Genomic DNA, 23,399 nt, shown 5'->3' with positions numbered 1-23,399 from the left:
GAAGTGGTACCTGTAAACCAAAGTGTCTGAGATAGGTCTCAATCAATTTAGATGTTTATTTTTCCAAGGTTAAGGACATGCCCAGAAGAGAGGTCTGTGCCTTCCTCCAAAGACGACTTTGAGAGTTTCAATATTTAAAGGGGGAAAGGTGGGCTGTAAGAGAAAGAGGGAAGGTATGGTAATCCACATGTCACAAGAGAAAAGGAGCGGGTAGGGCGATAGTCAATGATGTATTTGTCTCATGCACAGTAAATCAGCACTTTACATAAAATAAGGTGAGCATAGAGTAGCTGCCTATGGAGATACTGAACCTTTTATCTGTAGCTCTCTGCTTAGGAACAATAGAAAAAGCAGCTTCTTGCATGACTCAGCTTTCAGCTTAATTTTTTCCTTATGGCGGAGTGAATTGGTGTCCTGAGTTTTTATTTTCCTTTCTCCCCGGTTTTCTTTTCTCCCTGGTTTTCTTTTCTTCTTTTTTTTTCTTTTCTTTCTTCCTACAGGGTTTTTGCTCTGCAGCCTCAACCTTCCAGACTCAAGCGATCTTCCTGTCTCAGCCTCCCTAGTAGCTGGGACTACAGGCATGTGCTACCTTGCTGGGCTAATTTTTTTAATTTTCAGTAGAGATGGGGTCTCACTCTGTTTCCCAGGCTGGTCTTGAACTCCTAGGCTCAAGTGATCCTCCTGTCTCAGTCTCCCAAAGTGCTGGGATTACAGGCATGAACCACCATGTATGCCTGCCCCCCTTTTCTACTTAAGATCTTTTGCAGAAAGCATTTTAGAAGAAAATGAGTCTCTGGTCTCAGGTTTTGTCTGATCTCTCATGTCTAGGATGGTTTATTTCTAGACAAATAGGTCCCACATTGTTAGGAAAGCTCAGTTTTAGTAGGTTGTAAAGTCTCACATCGCACAAAGAAAATAAGAGAGAAAGAAAACAGGAAAAAAGGAGGAAATAAACAGATAAACAAAAAAGAAAGAATGAGCCTGGAAAACTGATAGAGACCACATTACTCTCAAGTCCATGTATCAGTAGGCAGGTATGAAAATGATTTATGTATATGAAGAGATTGCTTTTATTTTCTTCCAAAGTTTAAGTTCAGTTTATAGGGCTTTAAGAAAAGCACAGCTTAACTTTTAGTGATTTCACATCAGGAAAAATGAGGGTGGGGGGGAAAAAGAAAGAAGGGAGAACATTGAAAACATTATTTTGGAGACTTGTAGCCAGGAGAATTTTTAGAATTCAGTCCAAATTGTAGAAAATAATAAAAATGGAAAAACATTAGACAAGGCCAGAATCTATTAACAGGTGTACTACAGTTAATTTTGAAATGTGACTTTTCTCTCTCCCATTCCCCGATTTTATTAAAGACAAAATCATAGTAGGACCAACTTATTTGTAAAATAAGTTTTAGTTCTATTATACTTGGCTTGATTATTTTCATAAAATGCAGCAAGACTGATCATTTGCCATATGAGCTCTCTCTTTTTAAAACTGGCTTTGCTGAAAGCTTTTCCATAAGGAATCTAAGTTTAGACCTTTTTAAAAGCCTCACACTCAGCCAAGGATTTAGCTGTGCCTGCAGATACCTGTATGAATTGAGTGAATTCAGAAAGTGACATTCTTTACTTTCCACAGGTCAGGACCCTGTAAAGGACAGGGTGTATGAAGCCAGTTTTTCCAAGGTGCTTTTATTAGCTCTATAGTTCAGCCTCATTTTCTCAAAGTAGTCTGAAAATATGTCATTCCAGTTAAAGCCTTGGTAAAATAACCAGTGTCTCCAATTATGCCCTGTTATAAAAGAAAAAAGATACTTATGCAAATAACTACATTGCCATAAATTAAGAATACTCACAAATAGTTTCCAAGTTTTGGAAAAAATAGGTAAAGAGAAAGAAATTCTGTTTTAAATTTTTCTCATGAGAGTATACTTTACTGAATTGTTAAAAGCTATAAATAGCTTAAAAGAAGAGAAAGTTTTCTTGACTCTGTAAAACAAAACAAAAAGAATCAACAAATGTTTTAAACAAAAACTCATAAAAGATTATTTCAATCTCCTGTTAGTTCAGTTCATGCAATTAACTCCTGTTCTGCTCAAGATTGGATTAGCAGTCCTCATGAATACATCAGCTCTTCATGACAGTCCTGGAAGTTTTTCTCTCCATTCCAATGGCACAATCTCTAAGGTTGTCAGAAGCCCATATTTAAGAGTACTCCTCAGAGTTCTATAGCTGATTATAAATCACCAACAAAAGGATCAAACTAAAACAATTGTGGATGACAAAAGTCTTAGAACAGCCATAGTTAAAGACACAATTGACAAGGAAATTTGGTTACTTCTGTGGTATTCAATAGTTTTACATAATAATCATAATTACTACTGATGATGTATACTAAGTCATATCAGAATCACAGGAATCATACAATTTTGGAACACATACTCATTTATATAAACAACTCATTTATATAAATATAATCCAAAGAAGATTAAACACCATTTCATATTTGACAGTACTTCCTGTATGATTTTATTTTACCCAATAAGCCGAATATGTCTCTTTTGGACTTCAGAGGACCTAATGCCGAAAAATTAATGAGGTCAAAAGGACTGAATTTACTATTTTATTTTGGAAAGTTTGTCAAATATAGAAAGTTTAAAACACTTGATATCACAAAATAGAATCACAGGTTATTGTAAAATAAGTCATTCATTTAGCCAAAAGTATAATTCAGAGATTTCAGAAAAAAGGCAAAAACCTTTATTCTCTTTTTTTTCGAGACACTCTCACTTTGTCGCCCAGGTTGGAGTGCAGTGGTGCAATCTTGGCTCACTGCAACCACCACCTCCCAGGTTCAAGCAATTCTTGTGCCTCAGACTCCCGACTAGCTGGGATTATAGGCACCTGCCACCACACCCAGCCAATTTTTTTTGTATTTTTAGTAGAAACGGGGTTTCACCATGTTGGCCAGGCTGGTCTTGAACTCCTGACCTCAAGTGATCCACCCGCTTCAGCTTCCAAAGTGCTGGGATTGCAAGCATGAGCCACCACACCTGGCCTAAAAACCTTTATTCTTTGAGAGAGGAGACTTAATTTTCCAAATAATAAGCTCTAATAAAGACAGCATGAGGCCAATTAAATCCTGTTTCTCAAATCTTATAAACAAATCTATTAAATTTTAATCATCTTGACCCTAAGATGTAATTTCCATAAACCATTTTCTAAACTTTTATAATTTTTTAAAGGGTGGGATAATGCTTCAAGAAAACCTTGTTAATCTGACACAGGAGCCCAGGTGCTGGTCTTGCATCAGTGTGCCTTTGATGTTAATGTTTAATTAATAGAGAAACTCTGAACTAATTTAATCTCTCAGAATCAGCCCTTACAATCTCATATGCCCGCCTCTTCCATGATAGTCCCTGGGCTATCATGAAAGAGATATGGGATATCATGATAGAGAGGTTGAATAGTTTTCATTTCTGGCTCCATGTCTCACAAATGCAGCTTATTTTGAATGTCATCTCCTCCTAGGTCTGAAGATGATGTTTTAACTGCTGTCAGTGTTTAAGATTTAGCAGGACTCGGTGTCCTTTTTAGACCCAGGAGTCAAAGCCCTGTAACTAAACAGCACCAGGACTTTAAAAAATTACAGAAAGTTACATGGATGTAATAACCTTCATTAAAAAATTTTTTATATCAGCTTTCCTAGGCAAATCAAAACGCAGAACAATTTAGACATATTAAGAAATGCCAGGAGCACAGAATGTTATATTGGACGAAAACATTTCCTTTAGACCTTTATGATAAAACATTTTTAGCATCAGGCTACAACAGATAGGACCTGAGGGAAAAAATTTATATGAGCTGACGAAAATGTTGAAGGAGAGAATTATTCTCTCAGTCCTTCTCAAAGAGGAGAGAAAGCTGAAAATGGCAAGATGCAATAAAAGTTGAACTTTTGGGTTAAAAAAATTAAAATCTCATGTAATTTTATTAACAGTAAACAACACCTTAAGAAAATTTTGTTCTAATCAATTCTTTAGTGTATTAGTGCATTTTTAATATCAAAACACAATCTCTAGAAAGGCTATTATAAATAATTTCCTTTTAATTATTATAGTCAACTTGATCACATAAAGTTTTTTTCATAAATTCTCTTTTTATAAACCTTATTATGACTTACACAAACCATTTACAACATGCTTCCTGTTTTACCCTAAACATCTCTCTTTCATAAATGGTCTATCATTTTATTTTAGGACAAAAAATTTTTGCAGGATTCTTTCCATATAAAATTATTTTTCTTTTAACCTTTCTTGCCAAAGATACCCCTTTATAATTTTCTTTACATCTCTGTTATTTACTTATTCTTTTTACCTTGTTTAATAAACAACTTTTGAATTAGACAAAACTATTTCCTTTTAATAAGAACACTTTTTTAAGAAAAATGTTTTTCTGTAACTTTTTAAGGAAAAATTGGAAATGACCCAGACATTTAATGGGTATCTATTATTTAATTTAATATCACTTTAGATTCTGAATTATATGACATTTATTTATAAGCATTTATTTCTTTACATTTACCTAATTAATTTTTTAAATAGTTTACCTAGATTACTTATGAAAACTGTGATAATCACTAAAGTTATTTCCCTGTTAATCATTTTTATAGCTGTGAATTTCAGATGTTTACTTAAGTAAGAACCTTAAAGTTAAATACGTGTGTGTTTTTTGTTTTTTTGCCAATAACTCAGGATTTAACTGTTTTCATTAAATGAACAATATTAAATGCCTTATTTATCAAAAAGTTACACAACGATAATTCTCTTTTGGGCTAGATTTATAGCTTCATAATCCTCATGCCAAATTTTGTCACCTTATAATATCTAGCAGAGATAAATATAAAACCCTTTGACTAATAAATATAAAACAATAATGTATATTGACAATTCTGAAATCATTTCTAATTTTATTTTACCAATAATTTTAAAACCAGCTTATTTGTTAAAGATTTACTTAAGTCATGTGAGCTTGAAAAACCATTTGGGCTTAAAGTTTCTATTTTTCTGATAAAGTATTTGATTTTTTTCTTTAAGCCAATTAATTAGACCTCTTATGTATTTTTTGTAGTGAAACATTATATACAGGGCATATAAACACATAGACATATTAGACAGGCAGCAGTAGATCTGATAAGATTCATAAGACCCCTTTTTTTCCTCCTATTATAAAGCTCCTGGCTTTTCTTAATATGTCTAAATTGTTTTATGTTTTTATTTGCCTAGGAAAGCTGATATAAAACAATTTTAAATAAAAGTTATTACATCCATGTAACTTTCTGTATCGTTTTTAAGTCCTGGTGCTGTTAAGTTATAGTGGTTTGACTCCTGGGTCTAAAAAGGACAACTATCTTAGACTTCCAATTTCTTGATAACCTGTTTCATTACCCTAGGCAATTGTCAGCCAAACTTGCATACTAAAGGAACAACTCTTGGGTGAAAATCAGATAGGGAAATGTATATCTCTAAAGAGAGAGAGAGACAGAGAGAGAGAGAGAGAGAGACTGGGTGTGTTAGAGGGAGATTAAAAATGGATGCCAAGCCACAAGCCAAACATAAAATTATAGAAATCTACTGTAGGATTTTATGAGGAGACCGATTTTATTTAGATAGGTAGTTTTAAATTTAGTCTCTGTCTTTTCACTGGACCTCTGAGCTCTGGGCAGAGTCCACACTGAATCCTGGGTCTCCAAAAGGAGAGAGATATCATGAGACTAGGCCATGTAATGCTTTTACAGTGCACTTTGTTACAAAAGCATTTCTCTAAGTGTCTTAACCACTGCCTCTCTTAAACACACGAGAGTAGTCCCTGTAGTAATAGCTATTTTAATTAATAAAAAAAAAGAAATCAGATAATGCAATACAAAAACAATCAGTTTAAGATCTGAGAGGAACTTGTCTTTTTACACTCTTAGGGTTTCATAAGGAAAAACAGAGGTTTCTCCGCAGAAGGAGTCTGGCACCTTCTCTGTTTTCTTTAAGGAATCCCAGGCTGTTAGAAATTATTTTAGGTCCCTTATGCAGCAGAGGGCAGCAAGAGGAAGGGGAGACAGGCAGAAGTAAATGGAGAAAACAGAATTCACTCGACTGGGAAGAAAAAATTTTTTTCTCAAAAAACAAGAACCTAGGAGAGAAAAAAGAAAGCATAAAGGCATACACACACACACACATACACACACACACACATATGCATACACACACATACACATACATACACACACACACATAAACACACACACATACATAAACACTGTTGACAAAAAGAGTCAAACTCTGTAAAATATTTGAGGAGATTTATTCTGAGCCAAATATGAGTGACCATGGCCTATGACACAGCCTCAGGAGATCTTGATGACATGTGCCCAACGTGGTCGAGGCACAGCTTGGTTCATACATTTTAGGGAGACAGGAGACATCAATCAAATACATTGACGATATACATTGGTCCAGTCGAGAAAGACAGGACAACTTGATGTGGGGGGTGCTTCCAGGTTATAGGTGGATTTTAAACTTTCTGATTGGCAATTGGTTGCAAGAGTTATTATTAATAGAAATAAATGTCTGGGTTATAATAAGAGGTTGTGAAGACCAAAGTTTTCTCATGCAGATGAAGCCTCCAGGTAGCAGGCTTCAGAGCGAATAGATATAAAGGTTTCTTATCAGACTTAAGGTCTGTGTTGATATGAATGCTGGAGTGTATAATGAGCCATGTCCGACCCCCACTTCCCACCACGGCCTGAACCAGTCTTTCAGGTTAAATTTTATTTTATTTTATTTTTTTGAGACAGAGTCTTGCTTTGTCGCCCTGGCTGGAGTGCAATGGAGGGATCTCAGCTCACTGCAACCTCCTCCTCCTGGGTTCAAGAGATTCTCCTGCCTCAGCCTCCCGAGTAACTGGGACTACAGGCGTACACCACCACACCTGGCTAATTTTTGTATTTTTAGTAAAGATGAGGTTTCACCATGATGGCCGGGCTGGTCTTGAACTCCTGGCCTCAAGTGATCCACCTGACTTGGCCTCTCAAAGTGCTGGGATTACAGGTGTCAGCCACTGTGTCTGGCCTGCACTTTACCATCTACGAAGCAGGAAAAAAACCTTCAAACTTGCCTTCCCTGTTGGAAGTGAGTTGAAACTCCAGAAAGGAGATACCTGCTCTCCATCGTCATGGAAGCAGGAAAACTTGCCTTCCTTGTTGGAAGCAAGTAAAACTCCAGAAAAGGAGTTGTGCAATAAAACTTAGCTCTCAAATTTTAGCTGTCTTGGATCTCAAATTTTCAGAGATCCAGGATTCTCTGCAGCGGGGAGCTCCCAGCCTTACTGGTTTGACCAATGAAGACAGATACCAAGCTGTTACCAAACACCAACAGGAGATTTGTCAAAGGCCAGGGCCACCTCCGTGGAGTCCCTTCATGGTCGCCAATTTGTAAACTAAAAAGTTTCTAAGCTAGGTCTCAATCAATTTAGATGTTTATTTTACCAAGGTTAAGGACAATGCCTGGGAGAAGAAAAACCACATAATCACAGAAACAGTCTGTGGTCTGTGCCTTTCTTCAAAGATGACTTTGAGGGTTTCAGTACTTAAAGGGGGAAAAGTGGGCTGGAGGGGAAAGAGGGAGGGTGTGGTCATCCACATGTTACATGAGAAAAGGAGCAGGTGAGGCAATAGTCAACGATGGATTCATCTCGTGCTCAGTAAATGGGCACTTTATGTAAGACAAGGTGAGTAGCTGCCTGTGAAGATACTGAACCTTTTATCTGTAGCTCTCTGCTTAGGAACAAAAGAAAAGGCAGTTTCTTGCACGACTCAGCTTTTAGCTTAATTTGTTCCTTTTGGCCTAGTGAACTGGGGTTCTGAGATTCTATTTTCCTTTCTTATACTTCATTGTAGTTTTGATTTGCATTTCCCCCACGACTAATAGTATTAAGCATCTATGCATGTGCTTATTGGCACCCCCTCCCCTTCTTTTTTTTGAGACAAAGTCTTGCTCTGTTGTCCAGGCTGGAGGGCAGTGGCCCTCCACCTCTCGGGTTCAAGCGATTCTCCTGCCTCAGCCTCCTGAGTAGCTGAGATTACAGGTGCCTGCCACCACACCCGGCTAATTTTTATATTTTTAGTAGAGATGGGGTTTCACCATGTTGGCCAGGCTGGTCTCAAACTCCTGACCTCAGGTGATCCGCTCTCCTCAGTCTCCCAAAGTGCTAGGATTATAGGCATGAGCCACCATGGCTGGCCTGGTCCCCCTGCACCCAGCTTTTTTTTTTTTTTAAAAGAGACAGGGTCTCGTTCTGTTGCTCAGGCTGGAGTGCAGTGGTGTGATCACAGCTCACTGCAGCCTCCAAGTCATGGGCTCAAGCAATCCTCCCGCCTCGGCCTTCCGTGTAGCTAGGACTACAAGTGCGTGCCACCACACCCAGCTAATTAAATTTTTTTTTTTTTGTAGAGACAGGATCTCACTATGTTGGTCTTGAACTCCTGGTGTCAAGCAATCCTTCTGCCTTGGCCTCCCAAAATGTTGGGACTACAGGCATGAGCCACCATGTCTGGCCTTATGGGCCTTTTGTGTATATTCTTTGGAGAACTGCCTATTCAAATTCCTTGTGCATTTTAAAACTAGGTTATTCATCTTTTCATTGTTGAACTGTCTTATGTGACTTTGCTTTTTAAATGTTTTGTCTGTCTTCCCTTATTAGTAGCTAAGCCACATGAGGTCAGGGATCTTGTCTGCCCTGTTCCCTGCTATCTCTTTGATACCCAGAACAGTTCCTGCTTCATAGTTAATGTTTGGTGAATGAGTGAATGAATCCATAGTGAGAAGAAGAGATGTGATGATTCTCTCATGCATTCATTCATTCATGTAGCAGAGGTGTATCTGGGAGCTTTCTGCATCCCTGTGGCTCCGACAGGGATCGTAACCTGGGTCTAGGGACCTCTAAAAGGTCCACTGTGAGCACCAGCCCTGGAATATTGTGAGGCTCATCTGATGACCCTGACTGCAGCTCTCATTAGCTGACAGCCCCTCCTGCAGAGGGTGGTGGGTGAGGATGAGATGAGGCTTGGCTGGGGGCAGTGCCCGGTACAAGCACGCTGGAAGTTTGCATGCGTTTGTTGTTCATTGCTGCATAACAAGGTGCCATACACTAAGCGGCCTCAAATAATCCACACTTATTAGCTCTCAGTTCGGTGGATCAGAAGGCCAGCATGGGGAGACAGGGTTCTTTGGTTAGAAACTTACAAGGCTGAGGTGGCTCAAACCTGTAATCCCAGCATTTTGGGAGGCTGAGGTGGGTGGATCACTTGAGCCCAGGAGTTCATGATCAGCCTGGCCAACATGGCAAAACCCTGTCTCTACTAAATATACCAAAAAAATTAGCCAGGTGTGATGGTGCATGCCTATAATCCCAGCTACATGGGAGGCTGAGGCAGGAGAATCACTTGAACCCAGAAGGCAGAGGTGCAGTGAGCCGAGATGGCCCCACGGCACTCCAACTTACAAGGCTGAAATCAAGGTGTTTGCCAGGCTGTCTTCCTACTGGGAAGTCTTCGGGAGGAATCTGGCTGAATGCATTTGCCTGCAGTTGTAGGACTGAGGTCCTGAGGTCCCCATCTCCTTGCCTGCTGTCAGCCAAGGTCCCCTCATAGCTCTAGAGGCTACCTGGATTCCTTCCATGTTGCCTCTTCCATCTTCAAAACCAGTAGAGAGATTCTCCAGTATGCCCAGTCCCTCTCATGCTTTCAATCTCTTTTGCCAGGAAGAGCCTTGTCTCTTTTAAGCCCTGCCCCCTGCCACCTGTTAGGTCAGGCCCACTAAGGAGAATAATTTTTTCTTAAAGTGAACCGTACCATCTATCTCCTACTCAGTAGAGGGGATTATACAAGGGTGTGGGTCCCTGTGGGTCATCGTAGAGTTCCGCCTGCCTCGTTGAGCTGGAAATATTGTTCTTATGTTCTCAGAGGAGTTCCTCTGCTTTCACAGATTTCCCTGACCTTGAGGATCACATATGCACCCGGCCCACCCCCTGTGCTGACCTACCATGTGCTCTGGGGACATCTCCACAGGCTACAGCCTGGCCTTTTGCCACCTGAAGAACCTCAGCTTCTGAGCTAAGAGGGGTGGTCAGGGGTGGTGATGAAGCCGGTGCCTTCACTGCCTTCTGCCACCCAACTGTGCGCTCTAGTCTCATCCTTTCTCTGTGGGCAAGACAGGGAGTGTGTGGGGTGACCCAAACCCTGCTCCAGGTTGGCTCACACAGACAACTCTGTGTCCTTACACTGTTGGGTGCTGGGAGGCGCCTCACCCACAGAGAGATGACCACCTCTAATGGAACCCATGCCATGTACCAGACATGAGCTGACCCCCTAGCCTCTGCTCCCACCCACCACAGTCCATTCTCTGCACCGCAGCCAAAAAGATCCTGTAAAAACCTGAGCCAAATTATGTCCCCGAGTGCTCCATTCAGACTACCTCCCCAACTGCTCCATTCAAAATCACACCCTACGACCTACACTCTTGATGCCCTTCCTTGCCTTATCAAATGGTGACAAGTGCCATGGCTTCTGTAGGCGACCCGGTGAGCCTCCCCTGGACCTGGGCAGCATCCCCTGGTTGGGCTATGCCTTGGACTTTGGAAAAGATGCCGCCAGCTTCCTCACGAGGATGAAGGAGAAGCACGGTGACATCTTTACTGTAAGTGCCTCTTGTGCCTCGGGAGGGATGGGGATGAGCAGCTGGGCCTCATATCTGGTTTCTGCTGATTCCTTCAATGTCTGTCCCTATGCCAACCCCCCAATCCAACATCCATCTGAGTGGTCGAGCCAACTTTCTATCCAGCTGCTTGTCCAGCTGCACACCCAACGCTGACCTAACATCATCCCTTCAGTCTCCCTCTCGCTCTTCCCAGCGTGGAGTTATGCAGTCACTCAATATCTATCCAGTACATGTATATCCATGCAGCTGACCTCCATCTATCCATTCCATTTCCATCCGTTCAACATCCATCTTCCCATCCCATTCTTCTGCCTGTCCACCTGGTGTCTACTAAGCATCCTTCCATCCTTATATCCACTCAGCATTCATTCATCAACCTCCATCTATCCACTCACCCATCAGTTTTTCCATAGATTCACCCGATGTCTGTCAATTCTTTTATCCATCTTCTATCCCTTCATCTGTCTACCCAGATCTACCCAGCATTCTTCCACTCATAGATCCAACATTCATCCAACTTTCATCCATATACAGTTGGCCCTCTGTATCCATGGGGGGTTCCATATCTCTGGATTCAGCCAGCCATGAATTGAAAATATTTGGGGAAAAATGTGTTGGTACTAAACTTTTATAGACTTTTTTCTTGTAATTCTTCCCTAAAAATATAGTGTAACAACTATTTATTTAGCATTTACATTGTGTTAGGTATTATAAGTAATCTAGAGATGACTTAAAGTATATGGGAAGATGCATGTAGGTTATTTGCAAATATTATGCCATTTTAAATCAAGGACTTGAGCATCCATAGATTTTGGTATCTGCAGGAGGTCCTGGAACCAATCCTCCACGGATACTGAGGGATAACTAGTCAGTTTCCATCAACTTTCATTTTTCTGTTTATCTACACATCTTTCTGTTCATCTGCCACTTCCACCCAACACTCAGCTATATTCAGTATTCAATGTCTCTCCACTGGATATACATCTATTTATATCTCATCCATCCATCCTTACAACATCTATTCAAAAGACCACCACCCACCCACCCACCTTCCATGTATCCTTTCAACTTCCATCCAATCAACATTCATCCTTCACTTTACCCAGTATCTACCTAGCATTCTCTCATCCATGTACCCAACATTTATTGGTACATTTGGTTTCCAACCAACCTCTAGCTGCCCTTCCATCCATCCTTCCATCCAACATAGATTCATTGATCTATCCTTCCATTTATCCACCTATCTAACATCTATCTACAAGTATTTACCCAGCAATCTCCTTCCTTCTTTCCTTCCTTCCTTCCATTCATTTATCCATTCACCCACCCATCCATCTGTCCATTTACTCTTCTACAATCCACCCACTGGAATTTACCCAACAGCATCCATCCATCCATCCATCCATCTATTCATCCATGTATCCATTCATTCTTCCTTCCATCCATCCATCCATTCTTTCATCCATCCATCCATCCATCCACCCATCCATTCATCCATCTACTTATCCATCCATCCTTCCTTCCATCCATCCATCCATCCATTCTTCCATCCAACTATCCATCCATCCATCCATCCATCCATGATGTGCACAGGATCCATCTGCTGCCTTCTCTCCTGGCTACTGGAGATATGGCAATAACCAAGATAATCATGGCAGGTGCTTAAGTGTGAGGTGGTAGAGCACACAGTCTTTGATTTTAAAAAGCCTCAATATTCTCAAATTCCAGTCCTAGCCCTGCCACTTCTCAGCTATGAGATCTTGGGCACATTTCATCTTTTTTCTAAGCCTCACTTTTTCAGCTATAAATGGGTGAGTGATGGTCCCTACCTCACAGGGTAGTAGGTGGTAGTGAGGCATAGATAAGAGAACATAGTGTGTTACTGTCCAGTGGGGCAGTGCCTGGCACATAGTAAGGCCCTGACCACTGAGAGCGGCTGCTGTTCACAGTGACACTCCTCACTCTATCCCTGGCAACTTCCCACAGATACTGGTTGGGGGCAGGTATGTCACCGTTCTCCTGGACCCACACTCCTACGACGCGGTTGTGTGGGAGCCTCGCACCAGGCTCGACTTCCATGCCTATGCCGTCTTCCTCATGGAGAGGATTTTTGATGTGCAGCTTCCACATTACAGCCCCAGTGATGAAAAGGCCAGGATGAAACCGTGAGTGGCTGGAGATGGCACCTGTGGGAGGGCCAGGGTGGGCGACTCACTTCTACTCATGTGGCCCAAGTCATTCTTGGTTTCAAAGCAAGTGTTCAGTAAAGACATTTCATCTTGAGAACACAAACAGAAACAAAACAAAAAACAACCCAAAAGAATTAGGTGGAAGAAGAACTCTTTGTCTTCATCTCTGGTGTTTTGTTTTGTTTTGTTTTGTTTTGTTTTTTGGAGGCAGCCCTGATTTTAGTAGGAGGAGACCAGGGTTTGGGTCAGCCACACCTAAATTCAAATCCCAGCCCCATCACACCCTAGCATTATGACTTTGGACAAACCTCTTTCCCTCTCTGAGCCTCTGTTTCCTTCTCTGTAAAATGAAGGAGAGGGGTGGAATGATGAATATTTCTGAGTCCATACTCTGCCAGGCAGTGTGCATTATCTCATTAGTCTTCACAACAATGCTGGAGGCTAAGTAACTTATAGCCCCATTTCATAGATGCAGCCACTGGAGCTCAGAGAAGTGACTTATCTCAAGCCACATAGCTAGAAGTGGTACAGCTCCTGGAACATATGGAGGAATCATTTTATTTTATTTATTTATTTTTTTTGAGACAGAGTCTCTCTCTGTTGCCCAGGCTGGATTGCAGTGGCATAATCTTGGCTCACTGTAGCCTCCGCCTCCCGGGTTCAAGCGATTCTCCTGCCTCAGCCTCCCAGGTAGCTGGGATTACAGGCATGTGCCACCACACCTGGCTAATTTTTGTATTTTTAGTAGAGACAGGATTTCATCATGTTGTCCAGGCAGGTCTCGAACTCCTGACCTCAGGTGGTCTGCCCGCCTCAGCTTCCCAAAGTGCTGGGATTACAGGCATGAGCCACCATGCCCAGCCACATATAAAGTCATCATATCAGTAAGAGAACAGATGAACATGTTTGCTCTACATTCATTCAGCAGACATCTGAGAACCCATTGTACCCTGGTCATTGCCCTGGATGTAGGTTGTGCAGAACAATGCCAACCACCATTTGAAGGCAGCTATTATAGGCCAGTTGTCTGATAGGCTCACTTTCATATCTATGCATTAGCCTAAAGAGGTGGGCATTTTTATCTTTATTTTACAGATGAGGACACTGAGGCTCAAAGATGTGAAGTGACTCGCTCAAAGTCTACTGCTAGTAAGTGGCAGGACTGGGATTTGAACCCAGGTCCGCTGACTTCACAGCCCATTCTCCTTCATCTAAGATACTAAGGCAGATAAGACCCTGTGTCTGCCCCTGCAGAGTTTGCACAGTCCAATGGTGATGTTCAGTGATCTGTCTCCAAGAGGAATACCCTCTGGAGGTTAGGAAGAGCATCTAGGAAACTGTGTTTTACAAGTTAGTTAAGGCTGAAGCAAGGCCAGCATGATGAAGTGGATGTTGATGAGACATGATGCCTGCTCTGAACCTTGGCCTGGGGACAGCTGCTTGGAGCCTGAGTGTCCTGGGTCCTGACATTCCAGGGGGACCCTGGGGGTCCCATTAGCAATAGGAATCCACAGCTCACTGAATCTGCCCCTGCTACCCAGGGAGGATCCCAGTTTCCTCCAGTGTTTGCCTCAGGGATTTTCTGGATTTCTTACAAGCTGGCATGACGTCTTCTGGGCACAGCAGCCACATCTGTTGAGGGCTTGTCTCTGCTGAGGACCAGCGCTTGGAGTAGGGTGGGGAGAACAACTGGGTCAGGGTCCATTGAAGGCCAGATCCCATGTATTGAGCACTTACGATGTGCCAGGCACCATGCAGAACCCTTCACATGCATTGTCATACATGAGTCATGAGTCATGTCTGTCGTTTTTCCCACTATGTTCCAACTTGAACATCCCAAAACCTTTTCACACCCAGGAGTTCATGGATGCCCTGTGCAAACCCTGCCCTGATGGATTACCCAGGCACTTCTGGCTTACTCAGTCTAAAGGTGTCCATCCTACTTCCCAAACAGCAGGCATGACAGATCAGGGCCCTGATTGGCACTCTCCCACTGTTCTTGTTGCTGCCACTAGGTGTTGCTGTTGAACACGGGCTGTGCACCGCCCATGGATACCCCAGTTTACTTGCTGTAGGGAGATCCTTTTTGGTCCAGATCCTACACAAGGAGCAGAGGGGCCTTAGACTTAGATGCAAGATACCCCTTTCTTGGCTTCTAATCATATCCTCAGTCATGGCTCAATGTAGACTCCGTATCATGGAGGCTCAGTATAGGGGAGCTTCCAGCTTCTGCCACACTTTCCCAGATGGGGCCTCTCCTCACTCTGTGCAGGTCCACATGATGAGACCAGGTCTCCAGCCCACATCCCTTTTTCCTTGTGTCACTCTCATGTGAGGTCATGACTTTTTTTTTTTTTTTTTTTTTTTTCTTTTTTTAAGAGACAGAGTCTCACTCTGTTGCCTAGGCTGGAGTGCAGTGGTGTGATCATAGCTCACTGCAGCTTCGAACTCCTGGGCTCAAGCAATCTTCCCCACCTCAGCCTCCTGAGTAGCTGGGACTACAGGTGCCTGCTAGACATCTGGCTAGTGATTCTTTGTGTATTCATTCTATTTTTGTAAAGGCAGAGTCTCACTATGTTGCCCAGGCGGGTCTTGAACTCTTAGACTCAGGCGATCCTCCCACCTCAGTTTCTCCAGCAGCTGAGACTACAGGTGCGAGCCACCACCCCTGGCTAATATTTTATTTTTTGTTGAGATGGAGTCTCACTATGTTGCCCAGGCTGGTCTTGAACTCATGGACTCAAGCGATTCTCCCACCTTGGCCTCCCAGAGTGCTGGGATTACAGGTGGGAGCCACCATGCCTGGCGAGGGTCACATCTTATTAGCAGTCCTGAGTCAGGGAAGACCACAACTATTCCAACAGATCTTCCTATCTTTAGATTTCAGGGAGAGATGAGTTGCTTTTCAGTTCCTTCTCTTCCAGAACGCTATGAGTCCCTTATCCAAGCTGTGTGCCCTGGGGAGGGACAGACTCTCCTGGTTAAGAATTCAGACTCTGGAGTTGGGCAGACCAGGATTTCAGTCCCGCTTATATCACCTACTGGCTGTGTGACCTTGGGCAAGTCACTTTCCTCTCTGTTCCTGAGTTTCTCCATCTGTAAAATGGGTGTCATAATAGTAACTCTTATTCCCAGGTTTGTCTGAAGATGAAATGAAATCATTATGCTCAGTACAACAGATGGGAACTATTGTTGATGATGACAGTCATAATAATATCCTCTTATTTAAGCTACTCTTCTGCAGGACCTCTTTGCCAATGGGGAACTTGAGCTCTGGGACCCTTAGGTTTGGGGAGGGAGGTGTCTGTAGGTGTGTATTTCCCCTTGGAAGCCAAATTTTCATGCGTTTGTTTCCTGCCTCAGGACTCTCCTCCACAGAGAGCTCCAGGCGCTCACAGAAGCCATGTATACCAACCTCCACACAGTGCTGTTGGGCGATGCTACGGAAGCAGGCAGTGGCTGGCACGAGATGGGTCTCCTCGACTTCTCCTACAGCTTCCTGCTCAGGTGAGGCTGTGCAGCCCCCACCCTCCTGCTGGGGCCCGGCACTTTGACCTGTGTCAGCCATGAGCAGTGGCCAAGGGAACCGTGAGGACTCTGTGGGTGGGGGAAGTAATTTGAGACGCCCAAAGCAAAGACTGTAGGAAAGACGCCATGCACCAGGGCCCCGGGTGCTCGCCTGACCTAGCTCATGAAGTGTAAAAGGAGACACTGGCTGGAAATGGGACCTTACAGGTCATTCAGAGAGGAAGTCACAGAGCAAGACTTCAGAGGTCATCTTGTCCTGTGGCTTCCAGACTTTGGGATTTCACAGAACAGAAAACAAAATGTTTGGGAGATCAACTTGGGACCTTAACCTTTTATCCGGTCTTGTATGTTAAAAACTGCACGACCGAACGTTCCTTTCTTCAGCAGTGCCGGGCACTAATCCAGGCTCTGGGGATACAGCAGGGAACAGGACAAATGAAAGTCCCCAGATTCACACGGCTGACACTCCAGTGGGGGAGGCCGAATTGAGTTATGTCGGAGAGTGATAAACACGATGACAGAGATCCACGGGTGGGGTGACAGCATCTGGGGGGCTTTCTTAGGCCGACTGACGAGGCAGGGTCACGCTCTGGGGGTCTGGCTTCTGAGCCAAGACCTAACTGCAAAGTGCCCACCAAGCCGAGACTCTAGGCAGGGGAAACAGCAGGTGCAAAGGCCCAGAGGCGGGAGGAGGCTCAGAGAGAGAGCCAGTGTGGCTGCAGCATAAAGAGCCAAGGACGGAAGGCGGACAGGAGGTCAGAGAAGTGGGCAGAAGCAGGCCTCAGGCAGTCGGGAGGTCAGGAAAGGCTTTGGAAATTATGCCGAGTAAGATCGGGTGACATCAGGGGTTTGCACAGGCGCAGGACATGATCTAACTTAGTTTGAAAGCCCCCTCTGGCTGCTGGATGGAGGATGGACTGTAGGGGTAAGGAGGGGTGGAGCGGAAGGCAGGAGGACCCAGCAGGAGGCAGCCAGGTGTCACCAAGGTGAGAGAATGGTGGTGGCCCAGGGAGGTGGTGAGAGTTTGGGTAGCTTTTGGAGATAGAGTTCACTGGCTCTGCCGGAAGATTTGACTGGGGCAGCGGTGGGGATGGGGGAGCGTGGGCATGAGCGAGAGGGATAGAGTGGTGTTAAGGACAGCTCCCTGATTTTTAGTGGTGCTCTTAACCAACCAGAATTTAATTTAATTTAAATTAAATTTAAAAAATGACATTTCAACCTCTCCAAGAAATTAGAACAACATGGTTCTAGGATAAAGGGCAGTCATTCGTTGACACATATGGGTATGTGGGTACATTTATGACGTGTGTGCATATGTGTACACTCGGTGTGTCTCAGCTCTTTTAATGCTCATAATCGCTCTAGGAGGCTAGGACTTTACATATTCCATTTGACAGATGAGAAAACTGAGACCTGGAGAGCCTGAGTCATTTGCCCAGAGGCCTGTGTTGGGGTCAGGACAGGGCTGGCCGCAGAGTCTGCACTCTCAGCCACAGCCCTCTGCACACGAACAGTCCCCATTATTTTTGTTTCGCCCTGGGGTGGTGCAAACAGTGTCAAGGGCTGTAATTGGCGTGGGTGATGCTGGTCTGGTCCACCCTGTCATTGTATGATGGGGACTGAGGTCCAGAGAAGGGCAGCTGAAACCACCCAGCAAGTTCACAGTAGGGATCCTCCCAGGTCTCCTGGCTCCTGGGTCCCTGTGCAGACAAAGAAGTCAGAGAGAGGTAGGCTGGGGGGAGGCAGCCTGGGGGGCAGCTGGGTCTGGCTAGGCTCGATGGTACGGCGGCAGGCACAGGGGAATCAGCTCAGGGGGGAATCAGATGTAAATCCATACCTATAAACCGGTAACTGTGTCTTTAGGGCCTGAGGCCTGGGCTGGAGCTCCTGCCCCCTGGCTTGGCAGCTGTAGGCCTTTCCACTGCCATCAGCAGCCCCTGAAATAGAAAGAGAATGGGCGAGTTGGATGGCAGGGACACAGAGGTGAAAGGGGTGCCGGTTCAGGCAGCCTGAACTGTGAGGTGCCACCTCTTACACCCACCAGCCTGGCCTGTGTTGGCCCTGGCCTCACTGAGTCACACCCAAAGTTCTCCTCTGTCCTCACCTTGTAGCCCTGGCCTCCCCTTCTCCCGCCTACCTCTCTGCTGCTGCTTGAGCAGGTCAGGCACGCTCTCTCTTTGTGGTCTTTGCTGTTTCTGTTCCCTTGCCTGGCAATGCTGTTCCCCACATGTCTGCGTGGCTCCCACCCCACTTCCTTCAAGCCTTATCGCGAGCACCACCTGCTCAGAGAGGTCTTTCTTGAGTCCCATTTTCGTGATGGCTCCCTCCGGTGACCCAGCTTGGTTCAGCTTTATTTTTCTTTGTGGCTCTAGCGCTGCCTGTGGGTCGTGTGTGTATTTACATATGGGATTATCCTGTCTTCAGCTGTGCTGTTTTGATATGGAGCTGCTGGCTTCACTTCCACAGAGCAAAACCTTGTGGTCTTCTGGGTTTACTTTTTCTTTTTGTTTTCTTTTCCTTCATTTTACTTTATTTCATTTTAAAGACGAAGTTTTGCTCTTTCGCCCAGGCTGGAGTGCAATAATGGCGTGATCTCTGCTCGCTGCAACCTCCGCCTCCCAGATTCAAGCGATTCTCTCGCCTCAGCCTCCTGGGTAGCTGGGACTCAGGTGCCTGCCACCATGCCCAGCTAATTTTTGTATTTTTAGTAGAGAGGGGGTTTCACCATGTTGGCCAAGCTGGTCTCGAACTCCTGACCTCAGGTGATATACCTACCTCGGCGTCACAAAGTGCTAGGATTACAGGCGTGAGCCACCTCTCCCGGCCGGTTTACTTTTTTGGTTTATTTTTCATTGCCTGTTTTTGTAGAAATATATGTACCGGGAAATGGTTCTCTGAGTTAGCAAAAAACAACAGTGCAAGTGTGATGATAAATGATGACCAGTGTCAACTGCAGTGTCACCAAGACCACAGGGCCTTGGGAGTACCGCGGTGGCCTGGCAAGCAGGTGTCTGTCTAAAAGGGGCGGCTGCAACTCTGCTCCTGCTGGGTTTCCAGGTGGGACCGCAGGTCAGCCAGATTCCTTTTTCAAGACGAGATGAGCAGGAAATCCGGATTTTATGTGAGTTTCCCCAAATGTTTGAAGGAAGGTTTAGTTTGTTTTTAGGAACTCCCTTGATAAAACACATTTGCGGACCGAATAGTGTGTGGGCTGCACCTTTACAACTTCTGCCACTGCTGTGCAGGTGAGGGACAGAGCAGGGACCACGCAGGCCTCTTTCGGCCCCCACCCACCCTCATTCCTGCTTCCATTCTCTCTTCATCTGGGAAAACCCCTCCCCTGAGAGATCCTGGTCTCTGGTCTTTGTCTGCACAGGGACCCAGGAGCTCAAGGGGAGGGTGAGAGGGTGAGGCCCCCGGGCTTTGGTTGCATCTCTCTGTTGTGACTCTCTGCTGAGGCCCCAGCCGTACTCACCTTGAGGACAAAATGAAAACCTGCAGTTTCCCTCCCAAGACTGAGGTCAGCAGGCTGGGCTGGGGCTGGACTCCTGGGGCAGCCAAAGGGGGCTGGAGGTAACGGCGAATCCTCTGAGCGTGGTCCTGTGTGTGTGTGTGCGCATAAGTGTGCCTCAGTGAGAGCACATGCTAGCTCCCATGTCTTACCCTTTTTCACACCTGACCAGGCCCTGACCTCCTTCTCGGGCCTCCCAGAGCCCCTCAGGTCAAGCACAACCTTCTCACTGCTGCAAATGCCCGCCCTGCGTGGCCATCCCTGACAGCCCCAGGCCCTCCCACACTCTGCCTCACACCTCCGCTCCAGTGCCTGCACCAGCCACAGCTGGCACCTCTCCCACCAGGCACGGTTGCACTCTCAGCTCTGGGCCTTTGCACAGGCTGTGCCTGTTGCCGAACACGTTCCTCTTCTGCTTCCCCCGATCATCCTGCAGATCTCAGCTCAGACCCTCCCTTCTCTAGGAAGTCTTCCCTGAATCCCTCCCTGGGAGCAGGCATCTCCTCCCCTTGTCTGTGCCCCTATCTCAGCACCGTCCCCTTGAGCTTTCTGCTGCAGCCTCATCAGCCTCCTTGCTGCTCCCCAGCACCAGGCTCCCTCCTGCCCCAGGACATCGCACCTGGTGCTTGCTTTGCTTCCGACCCCTCCCTCTGCTCTGCCCATGGCTGGCTCCTTCTCAGCCTTCAGGGGTCAGCTTAATGCCAGCCCCTCCCTCACCTGGCACCTGACACCACAGCCCCCGCCCTCCCCTCCTGCTACCCAGCTTTGTGTCTGACAGTGCCGCAGGGCACCAACTAGCACATTACTCGTTTTACTCATCCTCTCATCTGTTGTCTGTCTCCCTGTGCTGAGAGGTCAGCTCCTTGAGGACAGGGATTTTTGTTTTTTTCACTGCTGACTGTTCAGTGCCCAGAATGGTCTTTAGCGCTCAGTAGGATTAGTAGGTGCTCACTGGGTGTATGAATGAAGCTTCTGTGAGTAGCTGTGGCCGTGTGTGAGTGTCCCAGGAGGACTCCTGACCCTCTGTCTGCCTCCCCCAGAGCCGGCTACCTGACTCTTTACGGAATTGAGGCGCTGCCACGCACCCATCAAAGCCAGGCCCAGGACCGCGTCCACTCAGCTGATGTCTTCCACACCTTTCGCCAGCTCGACCGGCTGCTCCCCAAACTGGCCCGTGGCTCCCTGTCAGTGGGTAAGCACCATGGGGGCCCCAGTGGGTGGAGGGGAGGATGGAAAGACCCAGAGGAGGAGCCCAACTCAAGGTGGGGGACTACAGGCAACCCAGGCGGAAGGACATCCAACGCCCTGGGAGGAAGTAAGATCCCCGTCACTGGGGGTATGCAAGAGCGCAGTGGTGGGGAGCCAAGGCTTTGACCAGAGCTTGGATTCCTGGTGGAAATTCTGATTCAGCACATTTAGAGTGGGGCCTGAGAATCTGTGTGTGTGTGTGTGTTCCTTTTTTTGTTTTAAGGTTTGAGTTGCTTTAAAAGTTTTTACAAGTAGTTCGTGCTGATTATAAAAAAATTCAAGCCATATAGAATAATTTACAGGGAAGAATAAAAGAGTGCTCCACTTTCTCCCCAGCCTCAGCCCACCACTTCCCTCTACAGAGGCAACTACCATCACTAGCTTGGAGTACATCCTGGGAGCGCTTTCTCTAAACAGACACACAGTTGTGTGTTATTTTTATTGTTTTCTTATTTTTCAAGCTTTTAACTTCTTGTTTTTTTCCTGAGGTATAATTTATATACAGGAAAGCACACACATCTAAATGCACTGAGAGGCCAGGTGCGGTGGCTCACACCTGTAATCCCAGCACTTTGGGAGGCTGAGGTGGGCAGATCACTTGAGGTCAGGAGTTCGTGATCAGCCTGGTCAACATGGTGAAACCCCATCTCTGCTAAAAATACAAAAATTAGCCAGGCATGGTGGCGGGTGCCTGCATTCCCAGCTACTTGGGAAGCTGAGGAAGGAGAATAGCTTGGACCTGGGAGTTGGAGGTTGCAGTGAGCTGCGATCACGCCACTGCACTCCAGCCTGAGTGACAGAGCCAGACTCTGTCTCAAATAAATAAATAAATGCACTGAGAAGTAGATCTAAACATTTTATGCTCTTTCCCAGCCAGTATTCACCCCCCGAGGTAGCCACTGTACTGGTTTCTTTTACCCCCAATTAGTTTTGCCTGTTCTTCAACTTCCTAGAAATGGAATCACACAGTATATGCCCTTTTATGCCTGGCTTCTTTCACTCAACTTAATGTTGGGAGATTCATCCAGGTTGTTGTGTGGATCAATAGTCCAGTTTTTATTTATTTTTTGTTTTTTGTCTTAAAAACAATTTTTTTGAGATGGGGTCTTGCTATGTTACCTATCCTGGGCTCAAGCAATCCTCCTGCCTTGGCCTCCCAAAGTGCTGAGATTATGGGAGTGAGCCAGCATGCCTTTTTTTCTGTTTTTCTGAACCAGGGTCTCACTCTGTCACCCAGGCTGGAGTCCAGTGGCGCGATCTCAGCTCACTGCAGCCTCAATCTCCTGGGATCAAGTGATCCTTCCACTTCAGCTTCTTGAGTAGCTGGGACTACAGGCATGTGCCACTAGACCTGGCTAATTTTTAAATTTTTTTGTAGAGATGAGGTCTCACTATGTTTCCCAGACTGGTCTCCAACTCCTGGGCTCAAGCAGTCCTCCCACCTTGGTCTCCCAAAGTGTTGGGATTACAGACATGAGCCACTGTGCCTGGCCAACAGCTTGTTCTTTTTATTGCTGTATAGTATTTCATTAAAGAAATATACCACAATTTGTTTATCCATTCCTGGTTGATAGACATTTGAGTAGTCTCCAGTTTGGAGCTGTTAGGAAGAGGTTGTTGTGAACATTCTTGTGCATGTCTTTCCGTGCACAAGTGCATTTCTCTTAGCTGTTGGCCTGTTTTTTGTTTTGTTTTGTTTTTTGAGACAGAATCTTGCCCTGTTGCCCAGGCTGGAATGCAGTGGCACAATCTTGGCTCACTGCAACCTCTGCTTCCCAGGGTCAAGCAATTCTTCTGCCTCAGCCTCCTGAGTAGCTGGGATTACAGGCACGCACCACCACGCCTGGCTATTTTTTGTATTTTTAGTAGAGATGGCATTTCACCATCTTGGCCAGGCTGGTCTTAAACTCCTGACCTCAAGAGATCTGCCTGCCTCGGCCTCCCAAAGTGTTGGGATTACAGGCATGAGCCACCACGCCCTGCCTGGCCTGTACTTTTATAACTTAGATATATCACACTAGAAGAATTGTTCTACCGCTTACAGCTTTCACTCAACTCCCTGTCTACAGTATTTCCACATCGATTTGTAAAAATCTACCTCATCTGTTTTTGTGGCTGCAGAGCGTACTCAGTGTTGATAGAGTGTCCTGGCTGATTCCGTGT

General features: G+C 45.3%; 1 protein-coding gene across 2 annotated transcripts in view; it reads left to right on the top strand.

Annotated features, from left to right (window-relative positions):
- The window catches only part of PTGIS (prostaglandin I2 synthase), a 65,022-nt gene that overhangs the window by 10,522 nt on the left and 31,101 nt on the right, over window positions 1-23,399 (top strand). For both annotated transcript variants that reach the window (XM_063659564.1, XM_054468062.2), the window contains exons 2-5: window positions 10,616-10,739; window positions 12,747-12,925; window positions 16,313-16,456; window positions 21,029-21,180. In XM_063659564.1, coding sequence (XP_063515634.1) covers window positions 10,616-10,739; window positions 12,747-12,925; window positions 16,313-16,456; window positions 21,029-21,180 — 599 coding nt within the window. The remainder of the gene's footprint in view (window positions 1-10,615; window positions 10,740-12,746; window positions 12,926-16,312; window positions 16,457-21,028; window positions 21,181-23,399) is intronic.

Source organism: Pongo pygmaeus, chromosome 21 (assembly GCF_028885625.2).
Source record: "Pongo pygmaeus isolate AG05252 chromosome 21, NHGRI_mPonPyg2-v2.0_pri, whole genome shotgun sequence".
NCBI lineage: Eukaryota > Metazoa > Chordata > Mammalia > Primates > Hominidae > Pongo > Pongo pygmaeus.
The sequence above is the reverse complement of the archived record's forward strand: the minus strand, read 5'-3'. Positions and strand labels throughout refer to the sequence as shown.